General features: G+C 38.3%; 1 protein-coding gene across 1 annotated transcript in view; it reads left to right on the top strand.

Annotated features, from left to right (window-relative positions):
* Window positions 1–18,920, top strand: part of DNAH12 (dynein, axonemal, heavy chain 12) — a 397,890-nt gene that overhangs the window by 24,296 nt on the left and 354,674 nt on the right. Inside the window, exons 2-4 of the mRNA XM_006862120.1 lie at window positions 8,497–8,578; window positions 8,731–8,757; window positions 18,054–18,243. Of these exons, the coding sequence (XP_006862182.1) occupies window positions 8,497–8,578; window positions 8,731–8,757; window positions 18,054–18,243 (299 nt within the window). The remainder of the gene's footprint in view (window positions 1–8,496; window positions 8,579–8,730; window positions 8,758–18,053; window positions 18,244–18,920) is intronic.

The raw sequence follows: 18,920 nt of genomic DNA, 5'->3' as shown, positions 1-18,920 counted from the left end.
AATGTGTTAATTTTGGTTCTTTCTTCTTTTTGAATGTGTGCATTTATTGCAATAAATTGTCCTCTCAGCACCACTTTCACTGTGCCCCATAGATTTTGGTATGTTGTGTTTTCATTCTCATTTGTTTCTAGCAACTTTGTAAATTCACATATTTAATGTCTTCTACTACTCAGTCAATTTTCAGCAGAGTGTTATTCAGTTTCCATGCATTTGACTTGATTTTCTTGGTCTTCCTATTGTTGGGTTCTAATTTGATAGCATTGTGGTCTGAGAAGATGCTTTGTAGTATTTTGATATTTGTAAATTTATGGAGATTTGTTTTGTGGCCTAGAACATGGTCTATTCTTGAGAATGTTCCATGTGCACTGGAAAAGAATGTGTATTGTGCAGTTGTTGGGATGAATGCTCTGTACACATCTATGAGGTCCAGCTGGCTGATTGTGTTGTTTAGTTCTTTTTTGTCTTTGTCAAGTTTCTTTCTGGTTGTTCTATCCATTTTTGAAAGCGGTGTATTATAATTACCCAGTATTATTGTAGATTCATCTATTTCTTTCTTCAAATCTGTTAGAGTTTGCTTTATATATTTTGGAGCTCTTTTATTGGGAGCATAGATATTATTATGGTTATGTCATCTTGTTCAATTGTCCCTTTAATCATGAGATAATGTCCATGTTTATCTATTATGCTAGTTTTTGCCTTAAAGTTTATTTTGTCAGAGATTAGTACTGCCACTCCTGTTCGTTTTTGATTGCAGTTAGCTTGGTATATTTTTTTCCATCCTTTGCCTTTAAACTGTTTTTGTCTCTGTGTGTGAGATGTGTCTCTTGCAGACAGCATATTGAAGGATCTTATTTTCTTATCCATTCTTCCACCCTCCGTCTCTTAACAGATGCATTTAATCCATTTACATGCAGTGTAATTATTGATAGGTATTGATTAATTGCTTCCATTATGTTTATTCTTTTGTGTGGTATTGCTGCATTCTTTGTTCTATGTGTCTTCCTTTGTTGAGTTCATGCTTTTGTGTTCTTTCTTGTGAGTTTCCTCATAGTTTCAATGTTTCCATGCTTTTCTTGTATTTTCATTCTCTTGGTATGTTGTAAAGTGTTAATTTTCTTTGAGGTTGCCATATAGTCCATTAAATTTTCTGTCCATTTAGTGGAATCTATTTTATCCTGTAATCTACCTGACCTTCTCACCATCTGGAGCTCTGTTTCTATGTGTTTACCTTCCTTTGCATTGTACTTGTTTTGGTCATAGACTGACCTCCCAGATTCTCTGAGTTTGTTCTTATAGTTTTGTTCTGTTCTTGACTCTTCCTTTTGTCAACTTAATTCTGGGAGGTGCTGCCACACATGTCAATCTCTGGTTGTTATCTGTTCTTGTTGGTTCTCAGTCCACAGAACTCCCTTTAGGATGTTTTGTAGCGCAAGTTTGGCTTTGGCAAAATCCCTTAGCTTCTGTTTATCCTGGAATGTTTTGATGACACCGTCATATTTGGTTGATAGCTTTGCTGGATAAAAGATTCTTGGTTGGCAATTTTTTTCTTTCAGGGTTTTACATATGTCTCCCCATTGCCTTCTTGTTTGCATGGTTTCTTTTGAAAGAACCGAGCTTAATCTGACTTGCTTACCTTTGTATGTGACACTTCTGTTTTCCCTAGCTGCTTTCAGAAGTGTCTCCTTATCTTTGATTTTGGAGAGCTTGGCTATATGTCTTGGTGATTTTCTTTTGGGCTCTATCCTTCCTGGGGTTCTTTGAGCTTCTTGATTGTTTGTCTTTTCACTTTTCAGGATGTTTGAGAACTTTTTTTCAAGCAGTTCTTCACCTATTTCCTCTGTGGACTTGTGTGATTCTTCTTGTTCTGGAATGCCGATAATTCTTGTTACTCCTCTTCATGTTGTCCAACATGAATCTTAGACCTTCTTCAGATTTTTTAATCCTTTTTTCTGTTTGCTCACCTATTTTAGTGGTATTGAGAGATTTGTCTTCCACCTCACTGGTTCTGCATTCCATCTCATCTATTCTACTCCTTTGCCCTTTCAGAGTATTGTATATTTCTCATATTCTGTAATTGATCATTTGGACATCTTTCTGTAGGTTTTCAATTGTTTCCAATGCTCTAACTGTCTTATTTGATTGTCTCTGTAGTACTTTCTTGACTTCTTCCTTATTTTTCTCAACTCCATTGTAAAGTGTTTTGAAACATTTTATAATCATTTTTCTGAATTCCTTCTTAGCCATTTCCACGCCCTGCCCTCCTTCCAGAATGGAGTCCAGGTCTACCTCTAGGTCATTTGTCTCAGACATTTTATCTTGTTTCTGGACATGTGCTGATATGATCATCTGCTTTTGCTTCTTGCACATGTTTAGTGTTTATCTGTGGCCTTAATACTTAATTGAGTTTGTGTTTTGGTATTTTTTATGCTTTCTGATTGCCTTCAGGAAGATGAGATCAGGATGTGGGCTTCCCTTTTCGCTCTTCTTATTGCTTAACTCAGAGTAACTTTCACAGGTGTTGTCTGTTTCCCTGGTATATGGCCGTTGGTATTGGTTCTTGCCTGGTCTTTGGTGTTTTGTAGAGTGTGATTGTAGCTTGGCTATATGGCAGCAGTTGCTGACTCTTCTTGTGTAATATATGGAGAGAAAGAGTCCTCCAAAGGTAGAAGGGGGAGCATAAAACAGCAAAACAGCACCAACAGGGGAAAAAAAAAGAGAGAGAGAGAGAACAAAAAACAAAAAACACCACAACCTAAAAAACAGCAACAACAAAAACTAGACTGAATACTGCAGTCTATAATCACAGAAAAGGGAGAGGAGGGAGAGACAAAGAAGAAAAAAATCTGTAGCCTAATATGAGTATACCTTTAATGTCCTCTCTTCAGCTTCTTGCTTTCAGTGCTGCCTGAGAGATTTCAAGATGTCAGTGTTGGTTGTTATGCTATACCTCAGGCTTTAATTTAATTTTTGGCCTGTTTTGTTTTAAAACTCTCTTTCCCTCTCTACAGCCTTGTCCTTCCTTCTCCCATATTAAAACAAAACAAAACAAAAAAATCCTGTTCAGGGCCTGCTCTTGGGCTGAGTATCTGTATGCATGCGTGGCAGAAGAACCCACCAGTGGTGAGGTTGGGGGGTGTCCACTTGCTGAGGCCACCCCTGTAGTCACCAGAATGGAGGTGCACAAACAATTGGCGCTCCAAAGACCAGATACCAAAAAAAAAAAAAAAAAAAATCAGAACAAAGCAAAACTTACGAAGTGTACTGTCCACCTTTGCTCCAAGGTTCCTGTGGCATTTTTCCGTAGTGTTTCTGCTCCCCCCTCTTGGTCTTGCCATTTGGTCTCACCCAAGATGTCGGCTCTGGGCCTCTGAGCCCAGCAGATTCAAAAGTACACAATTTCTTACTTCAGCTACAAGTTCCACAAGCTATAAGCCTTCAAACTTTTAAAATATTCCTAGCTCTGTGGTTCAGAGTTTTGGAGCTCTGCCCTGGATCTGCTTTGCCTGGTATTCTGTGGTATGGCTGACGGCGAACTTCATTGCACCTCCACCCTAGCCGCCATCAAGCCGGGGTGTCTTCTAATTGCCTCTTGATTTGATCTAGAGGTTTTCTTCATTACATTTGATCTTTCACATAGTTAAAAAAAAAGTCTGCTTTTTGTTTATTTCTTGTGTTTTTTGTTAAAACACCAAAGCAGAAACAAGGAGTCGAAAGGCTCAACATTATATTCTTCCTAGCTCTATTTATTTTTAGCTAGTGGTGTAAACAGGCTTTAGAAACTGTTGCTAATATTAGGCCATTAAAGGGTGTTATTAATATAAGAAGGTTGGGGTAGTTAAACATTTTTATGTTGGAATAATGATATTATAAATAGCCTATGATTACTGCCAAGTACCATACCAAAATTTAAAATAAATTCCTGAAAGCAGCAATCATTAGAGCTGGACTGTTCAAGCAGACATGATGGGTAAGGGAAAAATCTGGCTAGGCTTTAAAGATTAACAAAAAGAGGCAATAAGGTGTTCTAGGCACTCTTCCTGACACTATTAGACAAGGTCTTAGTTAGGCATTTTAATTTAGAATAAACACAGTAAAATTCACTATTGAATCTACTACATTCAATACGAAGCTATTCCAAAAAAAAAAAATTCAGTCTCAGCCTGTATTAGTGAATATAGAATGTCTATAATGTGTAAGAGAAAATGTTTCAATCTGCATTGGTTGAACAAAACCGGCAATTCTGGGATTAAGAGGGACATTGATAAACGCGAATAGTTACAGAGGAGAACAGCCATGATAGTGAAGAAATTTAAAACCACATCATTTGAATGATACTGACTCAATGGATGAAAATATAGACTCTTTAATGCATAAAAATAAATATCAGTTCGTATCTCATCTCTGTAGTTTATTAACATGTGAATTTGAACAAGTCATATAACCTTATCTTAATTTTCTTTATCTGTAATATGGGTTGTTGTGAGAACTGACTGAAATACATGTATGTTAAAATACATGTATGTTAAAATGCAAACTAGTGTGGCACTGCAGGATAAGTACTGGATGGCTAACTGCAAGATCAGCAGTTTAAACCTGCCAGCCACTCCTCAGAAACTCTGTACAGGCTTGCTCTGAGTCGGAACTGACTCGATGGCACATAACAACAACAAGTTACTAACCTAATGCTTTTATTCTTGTTGTGTGCCGTCGAATCAGTCCTGACTCAGAGTGACTGTGTATAGGATTTCCAAGAAGCACCTAGTGGGTTTGAACTACCGACCTTGTGGTTCACAGTCCAGTGCTGATCCACAGCATCACACCAGAAGATTGACAGGAATAGTTAAAGGAACTAGACCGGTATAATTAAGTTTTTGAAGAGAAAAATGAAGGTATAAAAAAGGGCTTGGGGATGATGTCTGACCCCCTCTGACGTCATAAAGAGGAAACGGATAAAATCTGTATCAGCCAATTGCCTTTTTCTATAAGGCTAGGGCCAGACATGCCTCCACCATCAAATATTACTTACCAAATCTGAAACCAACTTGCATATTTTTCCAAATTTCTCTCTACTTCTCATGTAGCTTTGATAATTTATTGTAATAACCACACAAAATTCACAGACCATATTCACAATTATGGCATTTATTAAGAAAGTTAACAGGCTACAATTCAGGATCAGAATTACTCAGGACACAGGTCTTCTAGCCTCCATGCCTGCAGGCACACCTCTCTCTGGTCCTTGACCATTGAGACACATGGTCCTTTAGTCTTGGCCCTGCTTGGGCAATGTTGCAAAGTTCTTTAGCACTGCTGATAAATGCCCAAAGGCCTCCCAGTTCTGCTTAGCCTGAAGTTGCTCAGCTCTAACTCTATGGGTTAGCAAGCCTAGCTTCCCAGATTAAGTGACTGGAGGCACTCCACTTTATAAGCCAGACGCCTTCCTGAAGGCACTCATCTTTACTCTCTCTGGGGGCCTCAAAGCTCACCAATCTGTCTCATGGGTGTTGGTTTTGCCTCTGCCACTTCTCTGTTACTTTTCTGCTTCTTGGATACTCCAGCTTTCTGTCTCTGAATTGAGGAAGTTCAGTGCACAGAGATCTTGTGGTCCAAAGGACGTCCTCCACTCTTGGCTCTTCTTTCTTGATGGAAGTGAGATCCCCCTTTTTTGCTTCTGAGATGGTTCATTTTAATTCTCATAAGGATGGCAAAGTTGACCAATCCCTTCATTATAGTTCCAGGCTTTTACAATCACAGTTAGCCGTATTAACAATCACTCTGAACATAATCATACCTTTTCTTGCTTAGACCCATCTGGAAAAACAGGAAATAAGATCTAATCTGCAAGGGATTTACAAAAACTCTGGCTAGAAGAGCCATATTCAATAATTCAATGAAGGGGAAAAATAAGACATTTTCTATAAAGCTCTGGAGAATGGTAGTTGTAAGGATACAGCTGAATTTAAAAATTTTGTTTCTAACAATAAGTGTTAGCTGACAGTAAATTGCACTGCCTCAGAAAGTGATGGCCTTCCTACTCCTTTCCCCTCTCTATATAAGGAGTACAACTTGATATTGCTGAGAGTATTTATGCATCAAGTACTCAGCTAGACATGGCAGATCTTTTGTAAATACTCTATTGTAATTTATTTGACTGATATTTATTAAGTTTCTGAACCGTGAGAGGGACTATTCAGGTGGTGCAGGAGTTTGGTGGTGGTGGTGGTGATGTGCCGTGGAATTGGTTCTGACTCATAGTGACCCTGCACAGGGTTTCCAAGGCTGTAAATCTTTACAGGAGCAGAAAGCCTCATCTTTCTCCCGTGGAGCAGCTGGTCGTTTTGAACTGCAGACCTTGGGGTTAGCAGACCGATTCGTAACCACTATGCTACCAGGTCTCCTTTGCAGGGATTTATCAGTCTATAAATTTATGGTTCCAGGAGCCACCCTTTCCTTGATTTTTTTTTTGTTCTTTTACCTTTCTGACCATATCTCCCTTGCCTTCTTCAACTGTTTTTTTCTCATTACTGCCAATCTCAGTATTTTCCAATTTTCATTGTCTTTGCTTGCTTTCTGCTTTGGCTATCTCATCCAGAGTGTCTGACCTTTATAAACTGTTAGATTTGTCTTTCTAAAAATGTGCCCATGCTCAAAAATATCACTGATTCCTCATTGTCTAGTGAAATAAAAAAGCTTGTTGTTTAAGGCCTTGGCATTGCAACCCTTTTCTCTAAAGTTATGTTCATTAGGTCTGTAACCTTTGGTCAGGTTGGATAACTCCCTTTCCTCTCCTACCTATCTTCTCCCCCCCCCCCCCCAATTAAAAAATCATTCTCTTGCCTACTTGTCTCAGGACAGGAAGATAGCAAATCTCTACGTGAAACTCTCTCCTTCATTTAAAGTGTTGTTGAAAGTGCTAATATATTCATGTGGCCTTTCCAGATACCTCTAGGGTGGAAATAAACTTGGGTCCCATATTCTTTAATATGACATCCTGTTTTTATCTTTTCACCCTAGTTTATAAATTATTAGAATAGTTGTGTGAGACTAAGGAGAAGAATCCATTTTGTATCTAGGCTTAAGCACATCCTCCTGTTCCAGGAATGTGCCACATCAGCTCATGCTGCATTAGAATAGCCCTTCACCCCTAGCAACAGCAAGAAGTAGATAAGCGTAGACAGAGACAGCTCAAGGCCAGATGTTTCCCCTTATCCTACCCTAAGAATAAAGACCACCAGTACTAACTAATTAGACTGTAACATCTCATACCTTGCTAAATATCAACCAATCCAAAAATTATAAAGCTGAAAACCCCCGAGCTTGCTTAAAAACTCTATAAAAACCCTGCTAATGAAGAGTTCAGGGCTCCATCCCTAGTCCACTGCATCGGATTGTATGGAGTCTGGGCTCGAGCTTGAATAAAAACAGCCCTTGTGCACTTGCATCGGCATCGGGTCCTTGGTGGTCTGTGGGGACCTCGAAATCTGGGCATTACAGTTGCTGCTATACTTTAATTGTGGTGGTGGTGTGCCGTGGAGTCAGTTCCGACTCACAACAACCCTGAATAGGGTTTTCAAGGCTGGAAATCTTTACGGGAGCAGAAAGCCTCATCTTTCTACCACGAAACAGCAGGTAGTTTCTAACTTATGACCACAAGGTTAGCAACTCAACTTGTAACCACTATGCTACCAGAGCTCTTTGTCTGTCAAATATTTGTTGGCAGGTGAATTAATTTATACAATATGAAACTTTATAAAAGAAATTGTGTTTTATGGGTGATAAATTCATATATTCAAAATAGGTTATTGAACACCTACTTACTATATGGCAGATACTGTTCTAGGCATTGGGAATACAGCAATGAATAAAACAGTTTCTGCTTTCCTATATGCTAAACTGGGGGAACAGAAAATGACCAACATATCATGTCAGATGTAAAGTGAAATGAAGCAAGATAATAAAACAGGATAAAATAGATGAACAATGACAAAGGTGCTATTTCTATAGGGGTAAAGGAAGCCTTCTCTAGCAAGATGGTATTTGAGCAGAAATAATAAATATAAGGGGTCTTGGTATGGTGCTGTAGGATAAACATGATTAAAACTAACCAAAAAATCAGCAGTTCAAACCTATCAGCCACTCCTTGGTAACCCTATGCAGGGTCACTATGAGTCAGAACCAACTTGATGGCACCTAACAACAATAACAACAATCCATATAAGTGCCTACTCTGCATGAGGGTTAATTTAAAGATTATCAATAAGTTACAACTTTGAGAAAGAAAATAGATTTTAATTTTTTGAGAAATTACCTTGAGAATTGAGGTCTCACACTGATCATAGCTATGGGCTTTGTTTTTCACAATAAATTCTGTAAGATAAAAACATTCTTGGTTATCTTTTACTTTAGTGTAGTAGGAAAAAATGCACAAATGTAATGTTTTAATAATATATTCTAATGTTATCTTAAAGAGAGTCATATATTTTTCTAAAATTTCAGAATTGATGGAGCCAAAAAAAGTTTAGACAAAACACTGTGTAAAAGAATACCTTCACTACCAGAGCCAGATTATCCTACTACTGTAAGTTCAATTTTCTCTATAAAAACTTTATCCTCTTACTATTTTAATTTTTCATTATTTTAAAGTTAGTTTTAATATATAAAAATGAGCTGTTTAAGCTATTTGTATTTCATTTTTCTCTGATTTAATTATATCTTATTTGTTTTTGACAGATGGCCAGTGAAATTAAAAAAAAAGGAGTGAGTTCAATTTTTTTTTATATTTCTTGCTTTGTAAAAGTTCATTGCTTCTAAGACCATCTGCTAAAGTCCAATCTATAAAAGGAAGACATTTAGAAACTGAGATTTCTGTTTTCTCTATCAAAGGGAGCAAGTTCTATCATGGGGGAAAGTTTTGGTTTTGAGTTTTATTTTTCTGCCATTCATTATTTGAGGATTAGTCGTGTAAAGGTTTAGTTATTTCTTACTACTAAAGAAAGTGACCATTATAGCTTTTTTTTGGGGGGGGGGCGGGGGGGGCGGGGAAAGAGTTTGATATAGCTCTTTATCCACTCAACAAATTTTTGTTCAGAATCTGTTGTCTATTGTGTGCTAATAACATGCTAGATACTAGAGATGAAAAAAGAAAAGGTCAGTGACTGCCTAGATAACACCATGGGCTGTGATGTGATTGGTGAAAAGATGTAACCTGTAAAATTCTTTATTGGTAAATGGTGTTGAAATTTATGGAATTGTCTACATAAAATAGGAAGCTATGCTCCAAGTGCACTATCCCTTTTGGGCATCTTCAGGGGTTATCTGTGGCCTTAATACTTAGATGGGTATGTATTTTGGTATTTTTTTAATGCTTTCTGAATGCCTCCAGGTAGATGTGATCAGGAAATGGGCTTCCCTTTTCACTCTTCTTCCTGAGAAGTTTGAAGATACCACTGATGGTCATTTTCACGTAATTTAGGATTTAATTTTTGGCCTATTTCCTCTTTTGTCTGCTTGTGCCGCTCCACAATCCCCATTCAGTCCTTTTTTCTAGTTGAAACAGTTCAGGGCTGGCTGTGGCCGTTTGGTTTTAATTGGAAACTGTCTCTTTAAATTTCGAGGAGATCTGTGCGCATGCGTAGGAGAACCCTCCGAGGGGGGGCTGTGGTGACCACTAGCTCAGGCACCCCTATAGTCACCAGAATGGAGGTACGCAGACAGCAAGGAACCAATGAACAGCTAGCAAAAGAGAAGAATGTCCACACCTTTATCTCAGCGGTTCTGCCAGGCGTCTGTGGCTGTTCCGATCTTTCCCCCATGTGGTCTCACCCAAGATGGTGGCTCCTGGAGCAGCCGAGCGTCCTGGACTAGAAAGCAATAGATTTCTTGTTTCTGCCACAAATTCCCCCAGCTGTGAGCCTTCCAACCTTCTAAGTATTCCTTTATATGTGGTTCAGAGTTCTGGGACCATCCCCTGAACCTGCTTGTGTCGGGTATTCTGTGTTGTTGTTGGCGGAGCTCTCTGCTATAGGTCCACCCGGTCCGCCATCTTGTTTGTTCCTTTTTGTGCCCAGACCATCAATTTTACATTTAAGAAATCATAAACTTTGGTTCATTACAATGATTTAAATCCCTCCCATGTACCATCAGTTAATAGTATGTCTCTGTATTTACTTTAACTCTTGCATTCCTCCCTGTTTCTCCTGCTACTTTCATATTTCATCTGTCAACCTCTCTCTTGTTTTATATTGCTTGTTCATCACCAATGTCAACATGTATCTGTCATCTAGGTCATGAATTATTCCCCACATCCCCAAGTAACCATCACAGAATGTTTTTATCAAGAAAATCTGTATTAACTTTTTACAACAGTTGTCTCATACAATATTTTTCTTTTGTGATTGACTAATTTCATTCAGCTTACTGTCCTCCAGGCTCATCTGTTTTGTGAGATATTTTGCAAATTCATTCATTTTCAGTGTTGCTTAGTATTCCCTTGTGTGTATGTGCTAAAGTTTGTTTAACTATTTACTTTGGAAGAACCTCCAGTTACAAGCTCTTCCTGTTGACTCCTCCCCCTTTTTAAATTCTGTGCCAAGCAATCCCCACCATTCAGCTTCTTTAGCATGTGTAGCAGAACCTTCCTTGCTGGCGGGTTATTCCTTCAGGTTTCCTCTCTGGTTCATAAGCTTTATACTCAACAAATCATACTTTGATTTGCATTTGCAAAGTTGAAAAAACCAGAAGACAACAAATGCAGGTGAGAGTGTGGAGAGACTGGGATCCTCCGCTACTATTGGTGGGACTGTAAAATTGAGCAACCAACTACTGTGGAAAAGGGTATGGTACTATCTCAAAGATTTGGAAATGGAAATACTATGTTGTTGTTAAGTTCCATCAAGTTGGTTCTGACCCATAGCAACCTTGTGTAGTGTTTCTGAGGAATGGCTGGTGAGCTTGAACCACCAATCTTGCAATTCAAACCGACTTTGCAGTCCAGTGCATTAACCCACAGCACCATACCAGCACTTCAGAAATACCACATGACCCAGCAATCCCTCTTATAAAATAAGAGCTGTGAAATGAATAGATATATGCACACCCATGTTCATTGCAGAACTAGTCACTATACCAAAAAGATGTTGTTGTTGTTGTTAAGTGCCATTGAGTCAGTTCCGACTCACAGCGACCTTGTATAGGGTTTCCAGCAAACCAGAGAAGAAATAATCGAAGAGCTGCTAGAGGGAAATTTCCCTAACATCTTGAAAGATGAGAAAGTAAGTATTCAAGAAGCTGAACAAACCCCAGGCAGGATATACCTCAAGAGAAAATCATCAAGATATATCATAACCAAACTTTTCAAAACCAAGACAAGGAAAGAATCCTGAAAGCAGCTAGGGAGAAAAAGAAGTGTTACCTACAAAGACAAGCCAGTAATATTAAGCGCTATCTCTTAGCAGAAAACATGCAGGTATGAAGGCAGTGGGGAGAGATATACAAAACTCTGAAAGAAAAAACTGCCAACCAAGAATCATATCCCCATCAAAGTCGTCAATCAAGTATGGCCATGAAATCAGAACATGCCAGGATAAATAGAAATTTTGTAAAAGCCAAGTCAGCACTTCAAAACATACTAGAGGTAGTTCTTTGGACTGAACCAACAAGAGCAGTCAACAACCAGAGATTGATATATGTGACAACACCACTCAGAACTCAGTCAAGAGATGGAAGAGTCCAGAGAAGAACAAAACTACAAGAATGAAATTAGGGGATCTGGAGGGTCAGTTTATGACTAGGACAACTACAGTGCAAAAGACGGGAAAGGTATAAACAGATCCAGGTGGTGAGGAGGTCAGGTAGATTTCAGGGTAAAGCAGACTGTTTAAAAGAAGGAAGAAATTAATAGACTAGAGTAATGTCAAAGATACTTAGTACTTCAAAACATATCAAGAAAAGGAAAATCCAAGAAGAACATTAAAACTATGAAGAAATTAACAGGAAAAAGCACATACTAAAAAATTATCACATCACAGGAAGGCATGCAGAACAAAGAAATCAGCAGCACTGAACAAAAACAAACAACTGTCAGTGGATTGAAAGTGCCAGTCAAGAGACAGAGAGTGGCAGAAGCGATAAGAAAATAGGATCCTACAATATGCTGTTACCAAGAGACATACCTTGTACACAAAGACAAAAATAGATTAAAAGTTAAAGGATGGAAAAAAACATGCCAAACTAATTGCAATAATAAATGAACAGGAGTGGCAATACTTATCTCTGATAAAATAAACTTTAAGGCAAAAACCAGTGTAAGATGAAGGATATTATCTCATGATGATTCAAGGATCAATTGAACAAGAAGACACAACCATAATAAATATCTATGCTCCCAATGAAAGATCCCAAAACTATATAAAGTAAACTCTAATAGAATTGAAGAAAGAAATAGACAAACTACAATAATAGTTGTTGTGGTGGTTATGTACCGTGGAGTCAGTGGTTATGTACTGTGGAGTCAGTTCCCACTCATAGTGACCCTGCACAGGATTTCCAAGGCTGTAAATCTTTACGGCAGCAGAATTCTTCATCTTTCTCCTACGGAACTGCTGGTAGTTTCGAACTGCTGACCTTTAGGTTAGCAGCCCGATTCATAACCACTACGCTACCAGAGCTCCTTATAATAATAGTTGTTGTTGTTGTTTTGTGCCGTGGAGTCGGTTCTGACTCATAGCGATCCTACACAGGGTAAATCTTTTCAGGGGCAGACCGCCTCATCTTTCTCCTGTGGAACCGCTGGTAGTTTCAAACTGCTTACCTTGCGGCTCACAGCCCAATTCGTAAGCACTTTGCTACCAGAGCTCCTTTATAATAATAGGAGGAGATTTTAATATACTGCTTTCAAAAAAGGACAGAACAACCGGAAAGAAACGCAACAAAGACACAGAAACTAAACATATTCAACCAACTTGACCTCATAGATATGTACTGAGTATTAAACCCAACAACAGCATGTTATTTTAAATCCACAATACACATTCTTTTCAAGTGCACATGGAACATTCTCCAGAATATACCATGTGTTAGCCCACAAAACAAGTCTCCATAAATTTAAAAACCTAAAATATTACAACACTATGAAGATCCAGGAAATAAAGTAAAATATATGGAAACTGAATAAATCCCTGCTTAAAAGTTGCTGGGTAGTAGAGCAAACAAAGGGGAAATAAAAAAAAAAAAAATCTTAGAAACAAATGAGAATGAAAATGCAATATTCCAAAACCTTTGGGACATAGCAAAAGCAGTGCTGAGAGAACAATATATAGCAATAAAGGTACACATTCAAAGAGAAGAAAGAACCAAAATCAATACATTAACATAACTGCTCCACCAATTAGAAAAAGACCAGCAAAGTAAACTTAGCAAAGTAAACTTATAGCCACCAGAAGAAAAGAAATAAAGATTAGAGCAGAAATAAATGAGATAGAAAACAGGAAAACTATAGAAAGAATCAACAGGAGAAGAAACTGGTCCTTTGAAAGTATTAATAAAATTGACAAACTAGTTGCAAATTTAACATAAGAAACAAAGGAGAAGACACAAATAACACGCGTAAAAAACCACATGGATGACATCACAACAGAACCAATGGAAATAAAAAGGATAATAACAGATATTATGAAGAGTTGTACTCCAACAAATTTGAACATCTAGATGAGATGGATCCATTTTTAGAAAAAGTGACCTACCTAAAGTTAATGCAGAATGAAGTAGAAAGCTTGAACATTCCTATAACAAAAGTAAAAAAATGATCAGGTCATCAAAAACCTCCCAATCAAAAAAGTCCAGGCCCAGATGCCTTCACTGGTGAAATTTGTCAAATATTCAGAGAACAGCTGTCACCAATTCTAATCATATGATTCCAGAAGCTAGAAAAGGATGGGAAACTTCCTGATACATTTTTTTAAAAAAAGTTTTTTATTAGATTGAGTGAAAGTTTACAGGGCAGATCATCTATTTTACATTCAACAAATCAAACCTTGTTTCATTACAATGATTATAATCCCCTCCATTTACCATCAGTTAACAGTATTTCTCTCTATTCTCTTTAGATATTTAGTCTGCCTGTCCCTCTCCATAATCCCTGTTCAGGCCTTTTTCCTAGTTCAGGGCTGGCTGTGGCCTTTTTGCATTGCCGTTTGGTTTTAAGTGGAAACTGTCACTTTAAATTTTGAGGAGATCTGTGTGCATGCGTAGTCGAACCCTCCAGGGGTGGGGGTAGGGTGTCCACTCGCTCAGGCACCCCCTCTAGTCACCAGAATGGAGGTACACAGACAGTGAGAGACCAATGAATAGCAACCAAAAAAAAAAAAGCCCACATCTTTATTTCCACGGTTCTATCAGATGTCCATGGCTGCTCTGACCCTTCCCCCACTTGGTCTCTCCCAAGATGGTGGCTCCGGGAGCAGCAGAGCATCTTGAATTAGAAAGCAATGGATTTCTTGCTTCTGCTACAACAAAGCGCTCAGGAATATTTAACCATTCAAACAACCAAAGGGTATACCCTGCACGCCAACCCCCTGGCCACCAGCACACAGTCCCTTTCCCTTCTTGAGTCTAGAGTCCCTAACTGCTGTGTCTTTCCACCTTATTTTCTCTGCCTCCATCTCTGGCATCGCTGCTTCTCTGGATAGGGTCCCACACTCTGTTCGTCTTCTTTGATAGTCCCAGGGTCCTCCGTGCCTGGACAGCAAGATCAACTGCTCCCCTCCTTTTGTTACAAAACATCTATCTTTACATTTGCAACATTCACAATCAGTCCTGATAGCAGTTATTCACTGTTGAACCACAAGAGTCTTATCCCCATCTCTTTCACCAGTGTCGTGTAGATAGGTTGGAAACCACTCAGTGGAGATTCTACCTTCCCCTACACCCTCTGAAACTAAGCTTCCTCTTGAAAATTTGTAAGTCAGTCACTTTGTGCCTTTGTAGTCCCCCACCCCATCTTGGGTTGTTGTTGTTGTTGTTATGTGCCGTGGAGTCGGAACCGACTCATAGCGACCCTGTACAGGGTTTCCGAGGGTGTAAATCTTTACGGGAGTAGAAAGCCTCATCTTTCTCCCGCGGAGCAGCTGGTAGTTTCGAACTGCTGACCTTGCGGTTCACAGCCCGAGTCGTAACCACTACGCTGGGTAGCCAATGTCTAAGTTTCCCATCCCTGTAAAACCTGTGTGCAGAGGGGGTGGGAATGATCCTTGCTGTAAAGATTTATTCCATCTTTTAAGCCACTATTATGTAGTCAAAATTTAAAATTTTTTTTCTTTTTATACATCTGGAATTTTAATCATAGTTAGAAAGTTTCCCCTACTCTCAAATTATATAAGAATTCATCTGTGTTTGCTTCCAGTCCTTGTATAATTTCATTGTAATTTCTGATCTATTTTGAGTTTTCTTGTATGTGGTGTAACATATGGATTAAATTTATCTTTCTCCAAATGACTCACCAGTTTTCTAGCACTGTTTATTTATACTGCTATATTTGCCACATTTATCATATGTTAAATTTTCTTGTTTACTGGAGCTATTTCTATACTTTTATTCTTTTACTTTGGTCGCTACACTGTTCTAATTATAAAGACATTAGAGTACGTATAATTTAATATGTTTTAGTGCATGTCCTCGTAGATTCTTTTTCTCTGGGTTTCCTTGATTAATTTCTCCATGTTTATTTTTCCATATGACCTTTAAGATAACTTGTTTAGTTCCACAAAAAATTTATTTAGATACTACAAAAAAATATTATTTGTTGGTTACCAGGGGTGGGAGGGAGGGTAAAATAAGGCACAAATTAGGGGTTAGTCACATCATCATAGCTCAAGTGAAGAGGAGGGCAATACACAAGGAGGAGAAGAGGGATGGAAGAGCAAGGTAGATAGGGGATCACTTAGGTAGGTTTGCCTGGGTCAAATGAGACAGAGGTAAATAGTAATGTATACTCAACCTTAGAAAAACAGGGTTCTGTGATACTGGGATCGAAGCATAGTCTGAATGGGTAAAAGAGGGGAAATAATGTTAAGGTGCTTGACTGTCTTGTGGTTATTGTTTTCCCTTGCCTAATATTATAAAATAGATATTTGAGTAGAATAGAAAGGAATATTGGGAAATATAATTACAGAAAGCTTGTAAGCCCATCTTCTGCCTATAACTGATTGGAATAACTAAAAGGAGTTCTAGAATTTACCCAATGAAATAGGTTTCTTGTAGAGCCATTGTAGCGTAGGGGCTTAGGTGGAATCCTTAGCCCCATACAGAACCTTCTGAGGTGGGACATTCCTACTTGAAAGGATATGTAGACCAACCTGGAGTAGCTAGAGGAACAGAAGATCTTCTTGAAAGAAAGATCAGCAGCTGGTTACAAGAACAGGCAAGCTGTTCGCCTGGGAGTCATCAAGGCAAACCATCAAGGCCCTTCAGGACAAACACCCTTCCAAGATTGAAACTCAAAGGGAACACAGGAACAGGCTTGTAAACTTACTGGTGACTACATTGGTCTACTTGTGAGTGGAAGTGGGGGAAAGGTAACAGTGAAGACATGAGTTGAGTTCGACCATGTTCCATAGACTCTTGTCAACCTTGAGATGAGAGAGAGAAGAGGAAGTGCTGGTTGGTCCTAAGTTTGGGAGACTTGGGAACTCCTGAGCCCATGGACACTGATCTAGCCATTGGTGGTTAGAGCTGAGAGTGTGGCATCCAGCTGATATGAAGTGAGGGGAGGCATGCAAGAGCACCCAAACTTGAAGATAGTATTTGACTTGGATGGCTTGATGATCAGAACTCGATTAGAGGAAGAAAAAGAAGTTTGATACAGAAAAGTAGTGTAAATTGCTAATAATTTGATGAACGTGACCTGTGCTTATGGATGTAGTTGCACAAAACACCAACTGTAAGGGAAGGAGTCTTCACTTCAAGAATCAATCCTATCCCCTCAGTCCACAGGGCTGAAAGAGGCAGGTAACTTAGACATTGGCTACCTAAAATGGGGGTGCTATAAAGGCATGAAGTGGCTGGCTTACAAGTCATAAAAAAATGTATGTAGATGTTTAAGCAATATTGTTGATAACATGTTAAATTGATAAAATATATATGCCCTAAAACTCATTAAACCCATTTGTGACAAGCTGAAATATTTATGGTGGTTAAATGTCCTTACCCAGATCCAGTATTGCCTCTCCATTTTTTTCAAATCTGTTAGTGTACTTCAAAAAGTTTGTGGAAAAATTTAATGAAAGGATAATGGAATTTTTTCTATGAACTTTTTGAAGTCCCCTTATACGATCCGTTTTGGAAAAAGTGAAGCCAGAGTGTTCCTTGGAGGCCAGATGGCCCAACTTCATCTCTCATACTTCAGACATATTGTTAGGAGGGACCAGTTGCTGGAGAAAGATATCTTGTTTGGTAAGGTTGAGGGTCAGAGAAAAAGAGGAAGACTCCCAACGAGATGGATTGGCTAAGTGGCAGCATCAGTGGACTCCTCAAGTGTGGCAACAGTAGTGAGGTTGGCTCAGGATTGGTGAGTGTTTCATTCTGCAGTGCATAAGGTCGCTATGAGTCGGTACTGACTCGGTGGCACCTAACAGCAACAACAACATACTTTTATTGGGCTACTAATTTTTATAAAATTATACTATATTGTAATTATGAATTTATATTATTATTTTGTAGGAATAGACTCCCCAAGAGAGTGGACTCTTTGTTTTGTTTACTGTACTACTGTATCCTCAGAACAATATCTGAATATTTATTGAATGATGGAATAAAGAATTAGATGACGTATATATTTATTTTGCCTTAAGAATTTCAAGAAAATACTAAGAATATTTGATGAGAACTTTTCATAAATAATGCAAAATATGAAATGGTTTCTTTGTAGGTCATATTTTTTGATAAATTCATAAAATTCTGAAAGCAGTTATTAGTGTTATTTGAGAAGATAGAGCTCATTTGTTACATTGGAATGCTTATATCATGTAGAATATTTCATTTTTTTCTCATTATGTTCCCAGTTAAACTATATGTATTTGAAGCGATGTGTAGAAAGTAGTCCTATAGTACCTATTCAGCAGAAATGGCTGGATAACATGTTAATGCTGATACCTGAGTCTTTAAAGGAAGGGAAAGACCGACAAGAACTTGTCGAAAGTCTCATAAGTGAGGTTTCAAGTGACTTTGAAAACAGCATGAAGCGATATTTGGGTAAGTAGCATTTAATATGGAGTTTTTGAGGGCACCAACCACCAACAGCATGTAACACATGACAGTTTTCTTTTACCTTTTGTTATGTATTGAACAAAAATGTGTGTTGTAAATCCTAGTGTAGCACTGTAGCCTAATTACTGGACTACAGGCAAAAAGGTTGGTAGTTAAAATACACCAACTGCTTCTTATAAACCCTGTAAAGGGTCTCTATGAGTCAGAACTGACGCTATGGCACTAACAGTAATAACATGTGTGTAGTTATAAGCCTATTTGTGAATATGTTTTCTTTGTTAGTAAGACTGGGTTCATATATGGTATATACTAAGTTAGTCTTTTTTTTGGTGTATAAAAGTTATTAAACAAGCAAACTAGGAAGAGAGATGGGTTAAAACAGATGCCAAGACACACGGAAATCTCCAAGGAACCAGAAAGTAGAAGCCAAAGAGACAAAGACCTTTCTCTGGTGCCAACACAGAGAAAAAGCTTTCCCCTAGAGCCAGAGTTCTGAATTTGAACTAATAATCTCTTAAACTATGAGAAAAATAATTCCTATTTGTAACAGCCATCCACTTGGGCTATTTATAACAGCTTGAGATAATAAGATACCTTCGCTATTTTTTCTCCCTGTTGATCAAAAGTAGAAATAAACACAATCAATAAGGAAGTAAATTAAT

The sequence above is a fragment of the Chrysochloris asiatica genome, unplaced genomic scaffold (genome assembly GCF_000296735.1).
Source record: "Chrysochloris asiatica unplaced genomic scaffold, ChrAsi1.0 scaffold00046, whole genome shotgun sequence".
Taxonomy (NCBI): Eukaryota; Metazoa; Chordata; class Mammalia; order Afrosoricida; family Chrysochloridae; genus Chrysochloris; species Chrysochloris asiatica.
Note: the sequence above shows the minus strand (reverse complement) of the source record. Positions and strands in the feature narration are given on the sequence as shown.